Raw genomic sequence first — 20,830 nt, forward strand, 5'->3', positions numbered from 1 at the left:
TGAGAAGAGAAGGAAATGACGGGGATGGGGGATTTCCTGTGACTCAAGAATTAGAAAGTTTTTAGGATGATGTTTGCGAGTCAGCTGCTGCTCACATTCCCTGGCTATGCCCCATTGTGCCTAGCGGAAGTGTTTACCAGTGTGTGTATGCACTGTTTGAACCTAAGGTCCTGCTTCTCTAATGTGGTCAGTGACAAACCATTTGTAGTGGGGAAATTTAATAGGAAACAGTGAGTTATTCTCATCCTCACGCAACCAAGTATTTAAAAATTTACTAGGAAAAGTCTTTCGGTGAGGTAGGGGGTAGAGTGATAAAATGGCAAGAGTGGAGGCATAGAGACTTGCCTTCAGATCCTGTTTCAAGCCCAGACTAGCTATGTGACTTTGTTAAGCACTTAATATCCTGAAACACAGTCTTGGCATCTGTGCAGTGGGCATGATAAAACATGAGAGGAGTTATGTAAAACATCTAACAGTCTGGTGGCACAGGATATTTTTACTGTGCTAGTTTATGTCACTATTTTAACCCCATAGCACTTTGACCCTATGGAGGTTTTGACCCTTTGTTTCAGTCCAGAAAAAAATTTTTTTTAAAGAATCAGAATTATACCAACATCGATGACTTTTTTTTCCAAAGCATTTTTCTAGAGATAATTTCATTAAGCCAATTTATTTTGTTAATCTATATAGCATGGCTCATCGTTCAGTAAATACTAAACATCTATGTGCTGGGCATTGTTTTTTTTAGAATGTATCAGTAAACAAAGTAGACATGACTCTTTGCCCTTGTGGAGTTTATTGTCTAGCAGGGAAAGCCAGACACTAAACAAGAAATAAGTAGCTTATATAATATGTTAAAAGGTATTATGTGCTATGGAAAAAAGAAGCAGCAGAAGGGGGGTGGGAGGTGCAGACTGTGGTACTAAATAGGGTACTCTTTGAAGGCATCATTTGGAGGTGAGATTTGAACCAAGACTTGAAGGAGGTGGAGGAGTCCTCTAAATGGATATTTGGGGGAAAGATATGCTTGGCATAGGGACTCACTGGAGCAGAGAATCCAGGGTGGGGGAGCATATCCATTATGTCAGAGAAGCAGTGAGGGGACCAGTGTGGTTTGAAAGAAGGGAATGAGGGGCAGAGTAGTGAGAAAGGAGTTTGGAGAGAGGCCAGATTGCCTGAGCCAGGAGGCTATTGGAAGGACTTGAATCTCGAGTCCCCTCAGAAGTCTGGGGTCTTGAGCACAGCAATGATCTGATCTGACCAAAGTTCCAGGAAGATGGTTTTTGTCTAGATTAGATGATAGGATGGCAAGGATAAAAGTAGGGGCTACTGTGGTAAGCAAGGTTGGATAGGATGATGGCTCACATGGATGGGGTAGTAGCAGCGGAGATGGCAAGGAGGGTCAGATTCTGGATACAGGTGAAAGTAAAGCCAGTAGGATTTCCTGATGGGCAGGATGTGGCATGTGAGGGTGTGAGAATAGCAAAGCAAGACCTCAAAGTTTTTGCTCTGAGCAACTGAAGAATGTAGTTGCAATCAACAAAGATAAGGAAGGTGATGGGAAAAGATGATCACAAGTCCAGTTGGGGACGTGTGGAGTTTAAAATGCCTATTAGACCTCCATGGTTGATGTTGAGTGGGAAGCTGGATATACAACTCTGGATTTTGAGAGGGAAGTCTGGACTGAAGGTATAAAATTGGGAGTTGTTAGTAGCTAGATGGCATTTAAAACCAGGGACTGGGTCTAAGCGCCAATGGAGAGAGACAAGAAATAGAATTGGTCCAGGGATTGAGTCTCTCAATATAAGAAGTCAAGGAGAAGATGAACCAGCAAAGGAGACTGAGAGGAGTGAACACCAAGGTGGGCAAAAACCAAGAGAACAGTGCCTGGAAGTGGAAGCCAAGTGAAGAAAGTGTCTTAAAGAGGCAAAATTTATCAACTGTCCAGTAACTGTGATAGGGTAAGTCAGATGAGTTGACCGCAAGATTGGTCAACTTGGAGGCCATGGGTGATCTCCATGGGGACAGTTTGGGAGGACAGGAATTGCAGAAGATGATTGCCAACAACTCTCTGGGGAATTTTGCTACCAAGAGAAGCAAAGAAGTGCTGTGGGTGGGATCAAGAAAGGGTTTTGTTTTTAAATATGAGAAATAACATGGTCAAATAGGAGGCGCGAGACTAAGGATGTAGGATGGAAAGGTAAGAATCGCTGTCTGTTTGTTCTTGAGCAGGAAGAGGTGATGGATTCTGGTGCCCAGTGGGAGCTGACTTTAGGCAGGGGCTGGGGAGCCTGTCTGGGGATGGAGGAAGGCAGAGACAGGAGCCCAGCTGTGGCTGTGAGCAGATAGAGTGCTGAGAGTCTGAGGGTTCTGTCCTACCTGCTTTAATTTGCTCAGGGAAGTAAGAAGTGAGATCTTCAGCTTGGAGGGATCATGGGTGGGGGAGATGGGAGGTTGGAGGAGAGAGGAGAACGTGTGAAATAGTGATCTAGTTGAACTCTCTCTAGGCTTTTACATTTTCCTTTCTATTTTAATGAAATTAGTTTAATTGGGATCAGTTCTGTAAATTTTATGAGAAAGTCTTGAGTCATCATCTTTTGGTCCTCATCAGATTTTCCCTATTATAACTTTTGCTATTGCAGATTCCCTTTTGCAGCCATGTTTCCACCAGGTCCCCCTTTACCAGGTCAAATTTTGCAAACTTAAATTTTGTTGAGATTTTCTTCTTTTGTCATTTTTTAAAATCAATTTAGCAAATATTACTATGAGCACTCTTAGCCATCGTCTTTGGTATTTTCTCTTAAGCCTACTTTTTCCCGGGCTAGTATTTGTAGTTCTTTAGTAGTAGATGTGATCTTTAGTCAGTTTTTAGTCTGTAAGACATTGATTGTTTTCACCTGGCACAGTTTTTGCTGTTATGTTCATCATTTGCTGTCATATTAATTATGGACCAGATACATTATTGGTAGGGGAAAAGCAGAGGACCTGAGTGTGCCTTGGGGTTAAAATGGCATAGTAGAAACAATGGCCTAGGGATCTGCCACATGGTAGATTTCAGTAAATGTTAGCTTCCTTTCTTTTTCCCTCTCAAGGAACTTGGGCTGAAAGGCTGTACTGCCTGGTCTCCGCCCTTCGAAGCCCAAGCAGAGGGCCTGCTGAGGATCAAATGGTTTAGTTTATCATAGAGCAAAACACTAAAATTAACCGTCAGTTCCCAAAGTGCTGATTCATTAAGATGATTACCGGGCAGCATTATTTATTATGAGGTACAAGTAAGGAAAAAAATGCACAAGTCCTTGGGAGCCCTAAAGTAGTGGACAGGTAAGTCATTACTGGAAGGAGCCTTATAAAGAAATGTAAAGAACACTTCAAACTTCAGGCTGCTTTTATGTATACACGTAGAGTTAAGCAGCTGTTTGAGGAAATTAATATGATTCTCATTTAAAAAGGGGTAAGATACAGAAAAAAGGTTTGAGTTATGCAAGGGGTAGGGAGAGGAGACACAATTCACCACTGGGTAGAGTAACAGTGAAGTGGGAAGGAAAGATGTACAGCTTGATTTTTAGAGAGGAGAAAATGAACTTCCACCAAAGTTCAGGGCTGACTTCCACCAAGAGGGGGCAGTGAAGAGGGAGAAGGGGATGCTCGGTCTCCCTGTGTAGCTCTCCACCCAAGCCTGTTCCCTGTATCATCAGTCCCACCACTCAAAGCCTTCGTTAGTAAACATTTTGGAAACAGAAACTTCTGTCTTAATGGCATCCCTCCTCTGCTTGGGGGCAAATCTACACTTTATGTGCTCTGGGAAGGCCACTGACAATCTCCTGCTTTGCCAGGGCATCTCTTTAAAGTCTCCCCAGCTCACAGGCCCTGCCACCCTGGACTCCTTTCTCCTTGAACACACACCAAGCTCCTTCCTGCCTTGGCGTCTTGTGCTAGCTATTGGCTCTGCCAAGAACGCTTGTTCCTAACTCCACTTGGTTGGTTTCTTGCTCAAAGCTCAGCCCAAATGTCACCTAGGACAAAACTTTCCTGACCATCTATAGATAAAGGAGCCACCAGTCTCTCTCATAAAACCTTATTTGCCTTGTTCTTCTAGCACTTTTTGGCACATAACATTCTTATTTGTTAAAGTATTTGTTGATCGCTCACAGAAATCTAAGCTTTCAAGGGCAAGTCTGATTTGATTTACTTACCACTGACCTGCATCAGAACAGTACCTGTACATAGTAGAATCTCAAATATTTATTGACTGATGAAAAAAAAAAAAAACAAAAAAAAATCCAGACCCTAAAACTGAAATATATTTTAATACTTTTATTCTAAAAAAAAAAATCACAAAATCCAATTTCAGATTAAATAATATTTTACTCTTAAAAAATTAACAAAGGAGGAAGATTTTAAAGTTTGGTTTTATATCTAAAAATGCATTCTTAATTTCCAGATAACTCATGCAAAATCATATGTGGTGATATTCAATAAAATACCTTTTTTTTTTTAACCAGTAGTACAAATTGGATTATATTTGATTTGAAGCAGTTCTGATTCCCAAATCCCATTTCAAAAGATTTCTCAAAAGACCTTGAAGCCACGGACAAAGTTTATTTGAAAACATAGTTTAAAATTGCACAAATATAAATACAGTTTAGTAATGTGAAAAAGGGAAGGCATGCTTCCAATAATAGTACAAAAATACTACCTTAATCTTGGTACTTTGCAAATTATAAGCCAAAGGAGTAAGTTAAACACATCAATATGATAAGAGGTTGTTTTTATGGTAGTAGTTTTATTTCAAAGAGCAATGCAGGGAAATACTAAGATGAAGCCTTAATATCCAACAGAGTTGTGCTATGATACATAATATTTCACTAAATACACAGATACATTATCACGTAGTATGCCCGTAACTTTTACAACCCCACCCCATCGCCATTAATTTAGTATAGGTCACTTAATTTGGGTTGGTTTTAATTTAAAAACTCAATGTAAACATTTAAAGTTAAATTTTGTGTTTGTTGTCTATTTCAGCCTAAAAATGAATCCCAAGATTTTAAACATTATTGAGCATAAAGAAGCGTCACAGAAGAATTTGTCTCAATATCTTTAGGTTAGACTAGATATGCAATATTCATAGATATACAAAATATATAGAAACGTCTTTTCTAAATAGTTAATAAATGCTTGTTATAGTTTGTAAAAATTTTATTAATCAGGTTTTTTTTTTTTCCAACCAATGTAAACAAACCTGGGCAATGAAAGTTGAAGAGGGTTTGAGTGAGGTGATATGGGGGAAATTGAAAGGACATCGGTAAAAATTTAGGTTTGCTTTTTTTCCTTTAGCTACTGGCAACATAGTCAATCATGAACATTTCTCACATTGCACAATTCTTTTATGGTATCTAGGCAAATTTTTTATATCTCTCAGTGAAAATGTCAAACTACCTAGTTGAGTGTGTATGTATATCTCTTGCCGTTTTATTATTTTTCTGGTCATACCATTTCCCCTCTCCAAGAAATTTGAAGAAAAAAAAAGACACACATTTTATTGTTGAGCAATGAACGGCCTGCTGTTCCTTTTTTCATCTTAATATTGTTTTGAGTGCAGGTTTCTGAAAGTGTCCCAATGAGTCTGGCTGGATTTTGTTACCACACTCCGCTCATTGCAAGTTGGTTTTCTCTGGTAGAGCAGGTCCTGAGAAAACAGTTCTGGGATCGGGGCACTTGTCTCCAGAGTGCATTATTTTGGGATTTCTGCAGAGGTTGCTGGTAGTGGAAACCTTATTCAAGGCTGTTTTACCACATGAGAGTTTGTTAAACCTCACACTTTAATTTTCTGGGCTTTTTCCTCTTAATTTTTTAATGCCTCCTCACAAGAGTCTTTGCTGCATGTTTGAGGATTTCTGTCTTTGAGCTTATAGGTCTGTGTTTGGGAGTATATGGGATGGTGACAAAGCTGTTACTAACAGAAGACCCCCCCAACTTTGTCTTACTGAGTTTTGCTCCCACCATTTCTGGTCTTCTTGCCCATATTTTTTTCATAAAGCAAGGGTTACTGAAAAAAGCAGTGAGAGGACTTCCAAGGTGGTTCTGAGTGACCATGAAATCACCTCATCATCCCTGAATTTCAGTGTTTTTAGACATAGCTCACTGATATCATACAAATAGGGCCATGTTGAGGACAATGGTGTGACACCCCACACACTCACTACGTAACATTTGTGGAAATTAAGTCCCCATGTCCACTTTGACTTATGAATGGTTTTCATGTGCCTGACATGACCCCAACCTCCCCACCTTTTTTAGAATGTCAGTATTTCTAACTTATTCTTGAACTTTAGAAAATATTTGAAATGCACTATTCAGAATTTAGAACCCAAAACTGAATGGAGGCAATCAATACAATTTTGTTTAGTAGCATTCAGACACAAGGACTTTGTTGGAGTTTTGGATCTGTTGTACCTCAACTGTTTTTTTAAAACTCGTTTAGATGTCTAAGTACCTGGATTTCTCAGTAGGTTCATTTGGCACTGGCTGCAACACTGCATACTCCAGACGTGTGAATATCTGTAAAGTTCAGTGTGATAGCATTCAAACAATCTCGAGGATAAGATATTAAAAGCAAATAGTATGACTTTAACACAAAGTTCATGAAAATGCTTCCTTGTTCAGAAGCAAGGAAAAGTAAGCTAACCTATGAGACTTAATCATGCACTGGGTAAATTTACATTCAGTAAAGTTTATCTTGCATGCTTTGGTTAATATTTGAATAGGCAGATTTGCAAGTACTAATGCATGCGTATTTTGCACCTGAGGTTATATGTTTTATTTTTTAAAAATTGCCTTTTTACAAACCTTATGCCAGAGTTCATCTATGAACACTCTTTAAAAAAATATATATATCTACTTCTTAGTTCAAAACAATTTAATTTCAACCAGTTCTATAAACACTGAGATGACAGGGAAACTGTGCAATAAAACCCGGAAAGGGAATGAATTTGAAATTATTTTACAAAGTTGAAATCATGTGTGTGCATGTTTAATAATTTCTAAAATATGAGGCCTCAAAAAGATGGCACACGAATTAAGCCTTCAGAATACCCTGTTTCTAGAGTGCTTTTAGAGTCATTTCAAGGCATAAAACAACAGCAACAACTAACTTAAAGTGCAGTCCAGTCTTGTGGAATGATTTCAGGGGCAAATGAGGAAGGGACACAAAATGACCATCTTGTTTTCTCTCTATTCCCAAAGAACTCATGGATAAAGGTTATGGGACAAAGTTTAGGAGCTCCTGTTATATGTGGGACTAGCTATAGTTGGGTTCAAGTCTTGCTTGGATGGCAAGAATATGCCAGAAAGATTTCTCTAGTTTGAGTATCTAGACATGGACCCAAGATTCAACACAATAGTTCTCTTTACAGTAAAGAAGAGTGGCATAAAACTCTGAAAGTGAGTGTGTCCTGGACATTCCAACCTGGTTAAGTATCACTAATTGGCCATTCTAGTTGAAAGGCAGATTGGCTGAGAAAGCAGAGCTCCTAGTTTTCGGTTAAAGTTTCCTGGTGGACAAGATCTGCCTTTCTTTCCAGGAGTCGTGGGAAATGATCTTCAGAGAAAGCAAAGGGAATGATGACTCAGTGTGACAGACCCAGTAGGGGGAATGCTTTACTCCTTCTTCTCTTCCTTATCCCTCTAGCTCCTCCCCACTGTTAAGGTACAGCAGCAGCACATGGAAATAGCGCACTAGACATAGCTATAACATATTTTGAAATTCAGCAACGAGCACTGGCTTTCTCTGAATTTTCTTCCAATCTGCTAGGGAAATCAGTTCTTGAAAGATACATCTAAGCCACTGAATGGCCATTCTAGTAAAAGAGTAGCACCTCTAAGACATCTTGGGCTTGCTTACTTAGTAATACAAGAAAAAAGAAACTCCGAGCATTCCCAGGTGCCTCAGAAAGGAATCCAGGACACCTTGCCCTTTGAAATGGAAAGAAGTAATTTAAATGTCAATTTCACACCACCGGGGTGAAATACCCAAAACAGTTCTGCCTTAAAAGAATGTGTGTATACTTTAAAAACGTATACAATAAAGACTGTTCTATAATCTTACTAATTTTTGGTGGTGCTCTGATTTCTATAAACTTTCACTTGCTTTTTAGTAACTGTTTTTACTTAATTTTATTTGAAAATATTGTTGATGTTGAAAAACGTGTTGGGCAATAGCTCTGCACTTCCTGACAGGCAACTGACTATGAAAATCTTGGTTCTGATGGATACTAGATATACCGGACAAAGTCCTACTGAATGTTCTGCAAATTATCAAATTATGATGGGAATGGAAAATTGTCTACTCTCCCCTGAAGTCACTTGGTCTTCTGACAGCAAAATAAAACTCAGTCTGCTAAATTTTCCACCATCTTATCAACAATCAAATTAAATCAAAGTATCCTAAGAAAAGAAAGTTACGAAAACAGCCTGTTGTTACTACTGCAAATTCAGTTACTGTTGAAAGTATAGATCGGCATCATAAACAGAAACCTGTAAAGTTTCCTTTGAATCCTGTGTTCGGAGGCTCCTAATGGACTATGATGGATGCCAATCAGCTCGCCAGCCAGTGAATGCACAGAACTTGGGAGGACGAACATGCAGAGAATGGATGCTCTTCTACTGGGGATATCTAAGCAGGCAGCTGCCATGAACCTGGAGGCTGGCCCCCAGAGTCCTTCCTAGACTGAATTCTAGGATTCTAAAATTCTAAAGAATATTCTTGAAAATACAGTTGAACTTTGCTTCTGAGACTGGAGGGAAGTAGGCAAAGGCTGGGTTGTCACTATTGCCCCATGGTGGATGCCTTAATGTGTCTCTGCCTCCTGCTGTCCAGCCGGGGGCATCACTTTGCCAAGTGAGTGTTGACAATGAAGACGAAAGCTTGGCACACCATTGGACCCTCAACTCTTTGTCCTTATAAACTTTATAAACTCCTTGTCCTTGTAAGCTTTATAAAAACTCTCTGTTGTTATAACGTACTAAACTTCAAGGACCTGTGGCTTTGTGTTTCCTCAAGGCCCCTTCCTACCCGAGGGACTTGGAGGTAACAGAGGAGAAGATTTCTACCTGCACATTTCCGCCCCCAGGCGAAGCTAACTCCCCAGTCAATCAAACCGTCTTGACTCAAATGCTGTTTGCTTGGTAACTATCATCATGAGAGTAATCAGCTACTACTAACCAAAGACCGTGAAGAAAAATTTGGGATCAGATTGCTTTCTGGAGGAAGGAAGGAGAAAAGACAAGGAGGAGTGGGACCACTTACTAGGACCAATTGTTAGAATTGGACACTGCTGATACTATATTTTGGTTAGCATTTTGCAAACACTTTTTCTAAATCTTTAAAAAATGATATCATTCCAAATAATCACCAAGCCCCAACAGGCACAACACACTGTGAAGTGAGCAGAATGTAATCAATTAAATAAAAACACCACCACCAAGAGAAAATTCCTGATCCTTGATAAATATTCAAAATGAGAGCCAAAGGGGCATGCATCTTTCATATTAAACCTCCGACATTCAGTGAGAGAAAATATTGATCTTTTATCACTTAGAATGCAAAAGGGTGAGCAGTGCAGATTATTATGGAACTAAGAAAACACTTAATTTTTAGGAAAAAAATGTATCACTCTTATGAAATACTATTTAAAATGTTAATGGTTTAAAAGGAATATATTGGTGTGCAGGGCAGTTAGAAAGCAAGTAAAATATGACATTTAAGCAAGTTAATGTTAACTCTATAGAAATCACATTATCATCAAAATTCCTCCCTGCAGAGAATGCATGACAGGACGGTACGTTTTCTCTTGCTTAAGTTCATACAGTCCCAGAAAGCATGTGAGTAAGATCTGTGTTTGACATATTTACACCCTATGTCATACCTGCTTTGAGAAAAACTCCTTCAAAACTCTACACTATGAAAAACTATTTTCAGGAATTTTTATTTGGTCCAGGGATCTAGCAAGGCCAAGTTCTCAAGTCTTTTACCCCTAAGTTAAAAATTGGAGCAACGAAACAAAACTCCAGCAAGGCATAAATAAGATATTAAAGTGCATATATACAGTCCCAGAAAAGTTTTGATTGGGAACAGCAAAAATTTCTAGTGCAAAAACTGCTTTTGCCAGCAAAGCTCCCTCTCTGGAATCGAAGGGCTATGGTAGAAGTTAAAATTGGAATAGGTTTAAGCAATGCCTCTCTTTAGTCAAGAGTTAATATACGTGCATGCACCTTGGCCCAAACTATGTTGTAAAAGGGGGAGTTGCAGGGGATAGTTCAGAAACAGTCAGAATTCCCTGATCAGAGGCAGTGCTTTCTTTCTCCACATGTCCCATGAGCAAGGTCCTTATATGTGTATCAGCTGCCAGTGGGGACAAAAACCCCCAAAGGACATGTTTTGAATATGCGTGCAGCTCGTGAAGAGTATTCACACACAGTTATTTCATCTTGGTTTGTCCTTGTGTCTCTCAGTTCTTCTTTCGAGCCCAACCTTGACTCTATATACAACATTTTGTGCTTTTGGAATCTGAACAGAGCCTGGGCATTGTCTGTAGGAATTCCCTGTGTTATCTCACCATGGCCTTTTGGACATCTGGTTTGTCCTTTTCTTTTTGGAATTCATAATAAAATAGTTTTGTGTTTCTCAGTACAATTACACAGACAGGATTTATTATTTTTAATTGTTTTCTTTTCCTTCAAGGATCCAAGTTGAAAGCTCGTAGGAGGACATCCAGGTCACCGAGATTAGCCGCCTGGAAGAGTTCCGGTTGGTCCATCAGAGAGAGTGCGATTCTGAGGGCGGCCCAGATGTTCCCGGAGATCGCAGGATGAGGGACTTGCTGTTGATTCCTGCTCTTTCTTTGCAAACTGAGGGCAGTGAGAAAATTGCTGACCGCTTCTCTAAGAGGGTAGAAAAACAGACATTTAAAAATGCCACAAATTTCAGAGTTAGCAACTTAAAAATAAAACGAAAATGGATTAATCTCTCTTAGTCGTAAAAGCTAAATCACCCCTCTGTGGTGCTTTAGATCATCGGGTGAACAACCTTCTGAGTCTTTCATTATTCTTTTGTGAAAAAAATCATTGTTCAGCATAGTGAAATCAGAAAGAAAAAGGAAAGCAAATTTTATTTTAGGACTGTGTTGTGGGACAGAAAGAGTAACAGCGAAACCGTTGCTAACTTATTAATGCATCTGCTTTTCTCCACCTTCAGGGATAATTTAAAGACTTAATCCTTTTGCAAATGTGATTTATATAATAAAGGTTGAAGAAGAAGCATCTGGCCCTACTCAGAAACAAAGTGGTTTAAGGGACGCCTGGTGGCTCAGTCGGTTAAATGTCTGCCTTCGGCTCAGGTCATGATCCCGGGGTCCTGGGATGGAGCCCTGCATTGGGCTCTCTGCTCGGTGGGGAGTCTGTTTCTCCCTCTGCCTGCCGCTCCCCTTTCTGGTGCTCTCTCTCTCTGACAAATGAATAAAATCTTAAAAAAATAAAGAAAATAAATAATTTGAGAGAAAATAAGAAAAAAACAAAGTGGTTTAACTTTTTGCATTGGTGATAGAAATATGAGAGGTTGCTGGGACTGAGTTGATTTGTTACCAGAGCATCTGGGCTTAAATCCTAATCATTTAGCCTGAGGCGAATTTCTTATCTTTTCAACCTCAGTTTCCCCAACTGTGTAATAGGGAGAATAGAAGTCATTTTAAAACCTTGTAGTGTAAGGTGCAGTTGGATCAATTTATGTGAAAGCTCTTATTAAGTTAGATCAATAGTTCTCCAAGTGCAGTCTGGGGAACTCCGGGGGTCAGTGAGGTCAAAATCATTTCTACAATAATCCCCAGATGTTATTTTACCTTACTCTCATTTTCTCACAAGCGTACAATGGAATTTTCCAGTGATTACACGATGTATGAAATCCCAATAGGTTGAATGCGGAGGCACATATGAGAATCTGTCTCTACTAAGCAAGATACTTAAAAGATTGGCAAAAATGATAAAACAATACCACTCTTCTCACTAAGCACGTTTTTGTTTTGGGGAATCATTATTTTTCATAAAATAGATAATGTCATCATGTGGTTAATTCTTACGTTTAAATGAATCTTTTAAACTTTTCTCAGTTTAACATCTAAGAGGGTAAATATCGGTAGAACCCACATAAAAGCCTCTGGAGGTCCTCAACAATTGTTAAAAGTGTAAGGGGGTCCTGAGAACACGAAGTCTGTGACCTGCTGAGTCAGATGCTGTCCACAGGCCTTCCCGCTTCTCCCGGCCCCAGCTTGCTTGTGGGTCCCCAGGGGCTGCTGGGTCTGCCCTCTCAGGACCCCTGCACTGGAAGCACGTATTCTGTATCTGACAAACTGGGCTTTGCTGAGAGTAATGACACTGCTTTCATTTGTATCTGCTTCACTCTTCTTAAAAGCTTCTCACACATTCGATCCCACGTACTCCTGCGAGGAGGTCATTAGTAAGCATCTGGTGAGAAGATTTCAGGTGAAGCTGGACTTCTGAGTCCACTGCACATAGTCCAAGCATTTGTTCATCTGTAGGGTTAGACCCACTGGGAAATAAAGGGCGATCGGGGAATGGTGGCACTGTGCATGGCGACCTGGCTGATTGACGGAAGGCAGTGGGGTTCTAACGGTCCTCTCTTCTGGGTGGTTAATAATCAAGCGAGAGAAGAGGGTTTATAAAGAGATGCACGTGTGGAGTTTTCTTTGGAGGCCCTTTCTGGCTTCCTTGTCACAGGGTGGCCGCTTAAATGATAATGACTCCCTTTCCTCTCGTCATCCTAGGCCTGTTAGAACTCCGAGGGGAGGAAGATCCTGGAATCCCCACAGGCACAGGCTGCTCTGCGCTCGCAAGTGTGTGGCAGTGGTCTCTGAGGGACATGGAGCGCAAGAGAGTAGTCTCACTAGCCAGCCCTGCCAAGCAATGTGAGGTTTTCCCCATGAAGTGAGTCTAAATCCGTTCTCCACCTTGGGAACACAGAGTCCTTTTGGGGAACTCAGAAGATTTTGCATGTAGATGTTTTCAACTGTTTCACACATATGTGTATGAATAAGCTGTTTGTGTATGTCTTGATTAATAATGTGCATTCACGTAAAAGCATTCCTTATTTTATAGTATCTTTCCCTCATTATATTAATACTAACAAATTCCCACCAAAGGGGATGTGATCTATGTTTTCATTAAAAAGAGGTCCTCATTTTTTTAAAATTTACTTTTTATTTTTTAAAGATTTATTTATTCATTTGAGAGAGAGAGAAAGCCGGGGGTGGGGGGCAGGGGCAGAGAGAGGGAGGGAGGGAGGGAGAGTCTTAAGCAGACTCCACACTGAGCAAGGAGCCCTACTCGAGGCTCAATCTCAGGACCCTGAGCCGAAACCAAGAGTCAGTTGCTTAACCAACAGCACCACCCAGGCGTCCCATGAGGTCCTCACTTTTGAAAAGGTTAAGATTCTTTGGTCTAAATTCTACTCTGGAGCTTCTACTGACAGAAGGGTAGCATCTTATGCTACACCCAGGTTTCACGCCAACAATTTCCTCTCCTTGTTTCAATGGTATACAATACTGGGGAAGGGCTTGCCTTTGACTTTTTATAGAAAATGTGCAATGACAAACAACCAGGGTTATAGCCACATACACAGACATCTGCGGTTCTTGAGGGAGCTCTCCCGAGACTCTGGTGGACCTGAAAGTATATGAACCAGCTCATGGCTTTTTTCTGAGTCACAGCTCTACTGAGGGTTATTATTTCCTAACTATCCATTTACACCTCAAGTTAAACTTATTTTCAGAATTCATTTAAAGTTTATGTCTCACTCGATGGTCTTTTTTCCTCAGGAAAAAAAAAAAAAGCAAAATATTTAGTACTTAATAAGATTTTCCACATCTGGCATGACAATAAAAGACCCACAAATCTCAGCTGAGATGTTTTGAAACTTTGAAATAGTCATGCAGTCAAGGTTGCCAGATTTACCCCGTAAAAATACAGGATGTACAGTTAAATTTGAATATCAGATGAACAGTTCAGTATGAGCATGTCCCATGCAATATCTGGGAAATACTTATCCTGAAAGTGTATTTGCTGTTTTTCTGAAATTGAAATTTAACTGGGCATTCTGTATGTTATTTGGCAACTCTAAAATTGACTTGCGCCTGTACAGGATTAAAATTTCTCCCTCAGTAGATGTGCCCATTTCCACCTATCACGGGCCTTCCTGGCCTCCTGCAAACGGTTGCCCTACTGAGCCTTACACCTGTGAATGCCAAGAAACGATTTTATTGGCCTCTCAAGTATTGTTTTCTGCACTGTAATGAGGAGTTCCAGTTAAGAAAGACTCACCTAGAAAGATGTATATCATACGATCTCACTGATATGAGGAATTCTTAATCTCAGGAAACAAACTGAGGGTTGCTGGAGTGGGGGGGTGGGTAGGAGGGATGGGGTGGCTGGGTGATAGACATTGGGGAGGGTATGTGCTATGGTGAGCACTGTGAATTGTGTAAGACTGTTGAATCACAGACCTGTACCTCTGAAACAAATAATACATTATCTGTTAAAAAAAAAAAAAGAAGAGAGAGAAGATAGTAGGAAGGGAAAAATGAAAGGGGGGGGAATTGGAGGGGGAGATGAACCATGAGAGACTATGGACTCTGAGAAACAAACTGAGGGTTCTAGAGGGGAGGGGGGGGTGGGGGAGTGGGTTAGCCTGGTGATGGGTATTAAGGAGGGCACATATTGCATGGAGCACTGGGTGTTACATGAAAACAGTGAATCATGGAACACTACATCAAAAACTAATGATGTATGGTGACTAACATGACATAATAAAATTAAAAAAAAGACTCACCTAGAAGCTTTATAAACCCTCCTTTAATTGAATTTATTTACTTATTTATTTTTAAAGATTTTATTTATTTATTTGAGAGAGAGAATGAGAGAGAGAGAGCACATGAGAGGGGGGAGGGTCAGAGGGCGAAGCAGACTCCCTGCTGAGCAGGGAGCCCGATGCGGGACTCGATCCCGGGACTCCAGGATCATGACCTGAGCCGAAGGCAGTCACTTAACCAACTGAGCCACCCAGGCGCTCCCTTTAATTGAATTTAATATGTCTACATGTACATACGTGTTTATTTCCATCTCTCCTTGTTCCAAACAAAGAACGTACGGTATATCATAAAATACATACATACAACATAGTGAGAAAATAAGTGACTAAAAGGGGTGAAGATAAAATCAGTTTAGGAAAATGAGACGAGACCAGGAATGAACTTAGTATACAAAACGGACCTGGTCAGCCTTAGCCAGCTGGTGTGGGGGTGGCTGCGCAGGCTTCCCTGGGCCCTCTGCGGGCTGGTATAAGGCCGGCCTCCACAGAGGCTCCCTTCACAAGGTCCAGAAAATAAAGCAAATCAACTGCTCCGGAGTCACTCAGCTATTCCCGGCTTTAGCCTGAGCTAAGTCCTCTTAGAGGACTGGTGTAGTCCAGTGACTAATGTTCTTTCTAAGATTCTTTTAGTATAAACGAAGCAACCAGTTTCTGAAACCTCAATATTTGCCAGTGGCACAGCCCCCAAATGCAGTTCAGAAACAGCGGCTCTTCAGATGTCAAAGGGATGCTCTCTGATGACTTATCTGAATAAATAATGATAAGGATCCTGATGATGAAGGCACTGATCATAATCATAATAACAAGTGCCTACTACTGCTCCGTGCTTAGGCAATTTACATCTAATCTGTGCAATGATCCTGCAGGCTAAATATTATTTTACCACTTCTTTTAAAGCAGGTGAAGAAATTGAGGCTCAAATGTACGTGCCCAGAGTCACAAAACCAGTAAATGGCAGAGCTGTGATTTGAACCCAAGCTTTTCTGATTCTAAAAGCCTGGTTCTTTTTGAGAATGAGAAAAGGTTTATGTTTTTTGTGGGATTTAAAACTAACAGTTTTCTTTTTTCCAATTGTGAAAGTAATACCTATTTAGAAAGTATAAAAAGAAGGAAAAATTACCTATACTTTCTTTCTTCTTTTTTTTTAAAGATTTTATTTATTTATTTGAGATAGAAGAGAGAGAGAGAGAGAGAGAGCACGAGCAGGGGGAGGGGCAGAGGGAGAGGGAGAAGCAGGCTCTCTGTTGAGCAGGGAGCCCGACATGGGACTCAGTCACAGGACCTGGAGATCATGACCTGAGCAGGAGGCAGACACTGAACCAACTGAGCCACCCAGGCGTCCCTTACCTATACTTTCATCACCCCCCAAAAATAAAGGTCGTTCATGGGTTCTGTTGATGAGGAAAAAATAGGATATAGGATATAGACCGGATGATGAGGAATAATGAGAAAACAAGAAAGACGTTTTAAACCATAAACCCACCATTTAAAAATTTTTTTAAAGAAAAATTTTTTTCTTTAAAAAAATTGTAACTAACCTTACAGGCAAAGTACTTTTAGACAACCTGGACTTTTGGTTGTGCTTTGCCCAAACCTGGCCCTAGACCTTCTTAAGTCATTTTGTTGGGTCCTCCTGCCCCACCCAAGGTTCTCTTTTTCTTTACCTGGGAAATGAAGGGTTGGATTGTTCAAGTTTCTCAAAGAGTTGCCCCACCCCAGGCTGACTGAATGGACGTCTCAGGGGGAGGGGCCTGGGAATCTGTATTTCACACGATGCCACCACAATTGCTGCTCTCCAAAGACTGAGAAACACCAAAGCACTGTTCCCGCTTCAACAGGCCTCAGGATGCAATGGTTCAAATGTTCCCTTAACAAGGGGAGGAGGGCTACTCCTACAAAAGGTGGTATTTTCACTCGCAAACCATCTTTCAGGTTATTTCACCTCAGCCCTGAGTGTGGCTCCTGGTTCTCAGCCTACAACCATACCGCACCTGTAGGCGCCCAGATTGATGCAGCTGATTCCCAGGTTGTATCTGGATCGGATGAAGCCTGGCTGAATCTCCAGGGCACGGGTGTAGGCCTCCACGGCTTCCTCACTGCGGTCTCCGTTCGCCAACGTTGCCCCGAGCCGGTTCCATAACGAATAGTCCTGAGGACAAAATCGGAGCTAACAACCGGCACGAGCCACAGTGACCGAGCATTCCCCTACTGCTTGCAGAAGAAGCATGCTGTGGCTAGAAGTTTATCCAGGGCTCATGGATAGGGACAATGACAGTGGAGAATTACTCAAAAAATAGTGTGGACGACTTTGTGAAATGACTTTTCGTTCATCAAAGAGCCGCTACCAGTGGATGCTGTCAGGCAATTCATGTTTCTGTTTGAGGTACTTGAGGATTAACAGCCACAGTAGCATATTATTAGTACTGATCACATTAAGCCATCGGATGCAGGGAATTAAGACGTAGCAGAAATGTGCAAAGTGTAGCCTGTGAGAAATTTTTAACAGAGAACCTTATGGTTTCTTGTTGTGCACTTACCTCCGGCCGAACAGTTAAGGCAGCGTTAAATGCATCTATTGCTCTATTAAATTCTCCGCTCAGGTGGAACAGTACCCCCAGACCTGTCTGTAGGTCTGGGTCAATCATATCTCCATTTTGGTGGGCGGCTTCCAGATATAATTCCTTAACTCCTTCCAAAACAGAGCTACAAGGGAAAAAATGGAGATGTGTATTCCAAATAGTCTGAACATATTTACTATTATGTCCTCTGTTCCAAGAGAACATCAAAGACTGGAAAAATCGTGCTTAAAATATCTTCGCTTAATGAGAAGGACTATTAATACTGCATATTAAAAAATACCTGCTGATTTTCATGAATTATTTCATCATACACAGAAACATACTGTGCTAAGTAAGGTCTTCACAAGGAGAGTTCCATTGACCCTATGAGTGCCAGTGTGGAAAACCCCAGGGTTCCCTGAGAATGAATTAAACATCGTGATTTATTGCTGATAGAAACAAAATCCCTAGAAGGAAGGACTTCCGTTTTCACTCATAGCCAATTCTCAGGCTTTATGAAACGTGGTGCATTTTATAATTTATTTGAGGTTAATTATATGTCCACAGCCTTTTGCTTTCAGTTATGGTACTTCAGTAAAATGTCTGTGAGTGCCCACAATCTTGATCATGTGTCCAGTCATTGGTTCTGGTCTCAGTATCAATCTTTGTCATCAGAGTTGCTCTTCTAGCAGGAATGCATCCCGGAATGGCTGCTGGTGAGGCTTGTTTTTTTTATTTTTATTTTTTTAAGATTTTATTTATTTTTTCAACAGAGAGAGAGACAGTGAGAGAGGGAACACCAAGCTGGGAGAGTGGGTAAGGGAGAAGCCGGCTTCCTGCTGAGCAGGGAGCCCAATATGGGAATCCATCCCAGGACCCTGGGATCATGACCTGAGCCGAAGGCAGACGCTTAATGACTGAGCCACCCAGGCGCCCTGGTGAGCCTTGTTAATTACCCTTAAAGTGCCTAATCATGTAAATGGGTGTTTACCGCCGACTGTAACTTAATTAGAAGGATACCTATCAACTGGAGACTTGGACATCCTCCGGGTAAGGCCTGGAGATCCCTTCTTGCTCTTCACAAGGTATTTGTACTTTGGATTTTGCTTAATCCAATTCTTTAGAGCTTCACAGGCATCCTGCTGATGGCCGGTGTTAGTGTAACTCACGGCCAGAGCCATCAAAGCTTTCAAGTTGTTGGGCTGTAATTCTAAGCACCTGCAAGAAGACATAAGTAAATAGGTAAATAAATAGCCAATTTCAGATTTTTTTCTGAGCCAGAATCTAACAGTTCTTTAGGAAATTTGAGGTCTTTATTAATTAAATGGTGCAAAAGCATGGCTAAGTTTATGTTAAGTCCTTGGAAAATACCATATTTATCTGTGTGAAAATTGGGACCTAAGTATGTTGGTAAGAAAGTTAAAACTCCTCTCGATGAGCGCTAGGTCTGGTTATTTAGTAAATTGTTTTAAGATAATAGAAAAGGTGGCTAATCCTTGCACAAGATTTATTAGGAGTTTATTTCATGAGGGGCTAGCATTGTTTTAGCGCTGCTCTATTATTGATGTATTAAATGTATTGGATCCACAAAGCAAACTGACCAGAGGTAAATTTGGATATGCAGAGATGAAAGTCTGTACAGTGTTTTATAAAGGAGAGGGAAATTCCTGTGTTTCTAGACTACCGATGTGGGTTTACACGGGGCACAGGCTATAGCTGCTTCCCCTCATGCTATCCCTCTGGCCTCTAGCAGGGGCCTTTCAAACTTTGAGGTGCCTGAGAATCATCTGGCATCTGGAAGTCGACTTGGTAGGGCTGATTTTTCCAGGGTTTACAGAGGGGCTCTAATGAAGTCAAGTGTGATGCTACATCCACCCAAAGCAGTCTAGACCTTTAGTCACAGGCTCAGTAGTTATACTTGTAGGTCACTGAAACTATCTCAGGAGATTCTCTGTAGACACAAGGAGCTAAAATTACACTGAGGTTATTTTGAGCATGTTTTTCCTGATGAAAACTTTCAAATGTTGCAGAAGGCTGAAAGTTAAAAGGAACTATATATGTAATGAGTCTATTTTATGACCGCTTTTGACGTGGACACTTTTGTGCCAATGAAGGTCAACCGATTTGCGGATGACGAAACACTGCGATTTAGGAATATTATTTCTTCATAGATTCTTGTTTCCTACAGGTAAGTAATATGTGGCCTCTCAGCACTTATCCTGGCCAAATTCTTTACAATGTACCTAAGGATCAAAAGACAAGATAAACAGGAAGTCCGCTTGGCCCATAATTTTGCACTTAGCTTCATCTACCTCTGGAGGGCGACAATAGCTGCTTGTTCGTTTTCATTCTCTGCCTGGGTTATCCCGAGGAACTGCCATGCCTACAAAAAACAACCAAGGTCAATATTGCAAGAGGAAGCAGATTTACTCTTGTGCTTTAGATCCCTCCATGCAGAACAACCTGTCTCGGATGCGAGAGTCTTGTAAAAGGGAAAAATATCACAAGCATTTCTTTATTCAAAGGCTCTTCTGACATCTGGGTCAAGATCCTCTGCCATTATTGACAAATTCTCAGTCTTTACTCTCCTGTGACACATGGAAACATTTGAGTATCTGAGATTTCATGGTATTAGGTGTCTTAAAACCAAAAGATAAATATATAAAAGTATGCATTTGTGAGGAAAGGGGATGGAAAATAACCCAGAAATGTAGCTAAAGAGTGCAGACTTTATATAGTAAGGAATCTCAAGATGTACAAAATGAAACCAGTTTGTATAGATGCAAGTCTGACTGTTACTATAAGAGCTAACAGAAAATTTAGGAACTAGGGAAAATAAAACAGAATCCTCCACTCTAATGAGCCATGAACATGGCTCTAATATCACTGTTAAAATGCATAAAGCACATATAAAATGCAATATAATACATACATAATTTTATAGCCTACACTTATACTTTATATTGCATCATGAGCACTTTTCATGTTTTTACAAAATCCTCATACTTATAATTTTTAATTTAAATTCTGTTGAGTGGATATCCTATTATTTACTCAACCAATTCCCTATTGCTCTCAGGTTGTTTCTAATCCTTTGCTATTGTCGACAATGTGAAGAATATCTTCAAGCAGATAACATTTTTCATATCTAGAACGAAAGTTTTTAATATAACAAATTTCTCCCTATATACTTAGAGGAACAATAATTCTCACACCATTACAAGAACAATCCACACGAACAAAACCTCTCATTACATACACTGTCCTCAAATTTGCTGGGGATGGGGGTATATCAGTCTTACGGATTTAAAAGGGTTTGGGGATTTTGGGGTGCCTG

General features: G+C 40.5%; 1 protein-coding gene across 11 annotated transcripts in view; it reads right to left on the reverse strand.

Annotated features, from left to right (window-relative positions):
• Window positions 1–4,579: 4,579 nt before the first annotated feature.
• The window catches only part of PEX5L (peroxisomal biogenesis factor 5 like), a 225,244-nt gene continuing 208,993 nt past the window's right edge, over window positions 4,580–20,830 (reverse strand). For all 11 annotated transcript variants that reach the window (XM_027585129.2, XM_027585126.2, XM_027585127.2 and 8 more), the window contains 5 exons: window positions 19,806–19,876; window positions 18,514–18,711; window positions 17,473–17,638; window positions 16,927–17,084; window positions 4,580–10,941 (listed from right to left, as the gene is read on the reverse strand). In XM_027585129.2, coding sequence (XP_027440930.2) covers window positions 10,737–10,941; window positions 16,927–17,084; window positions 17,473–17,638; window positions 18,514–18,711; window positions 19,806–19,876 — 798 coding nt within the window. In that variant the 3' untranslated portion in view covers window positions 4,580–10,736. The remainder of the gene's footprint in view (window positions 10,942–16,926; window positions 17,085–17,472; window positions 17,639–18,513; window positions 18,712–19,805; window positions 19,877–20,830) is intronic.

Source organism: Zalophus californianus, chromosome 1 (genome assembly GCF_009762305.2).
Source record: "Zalophus californianus isolate mZalCal1 chromosome 1, mZalCal1.pri.v2, whole genome shotgun sequence".
NCBI classification, from domain to species: Eukaryota; Metazoa; Chordata; class Mammalia; order Carnivora; family Otariidae; genus Zalophus; species Zalophus californianus.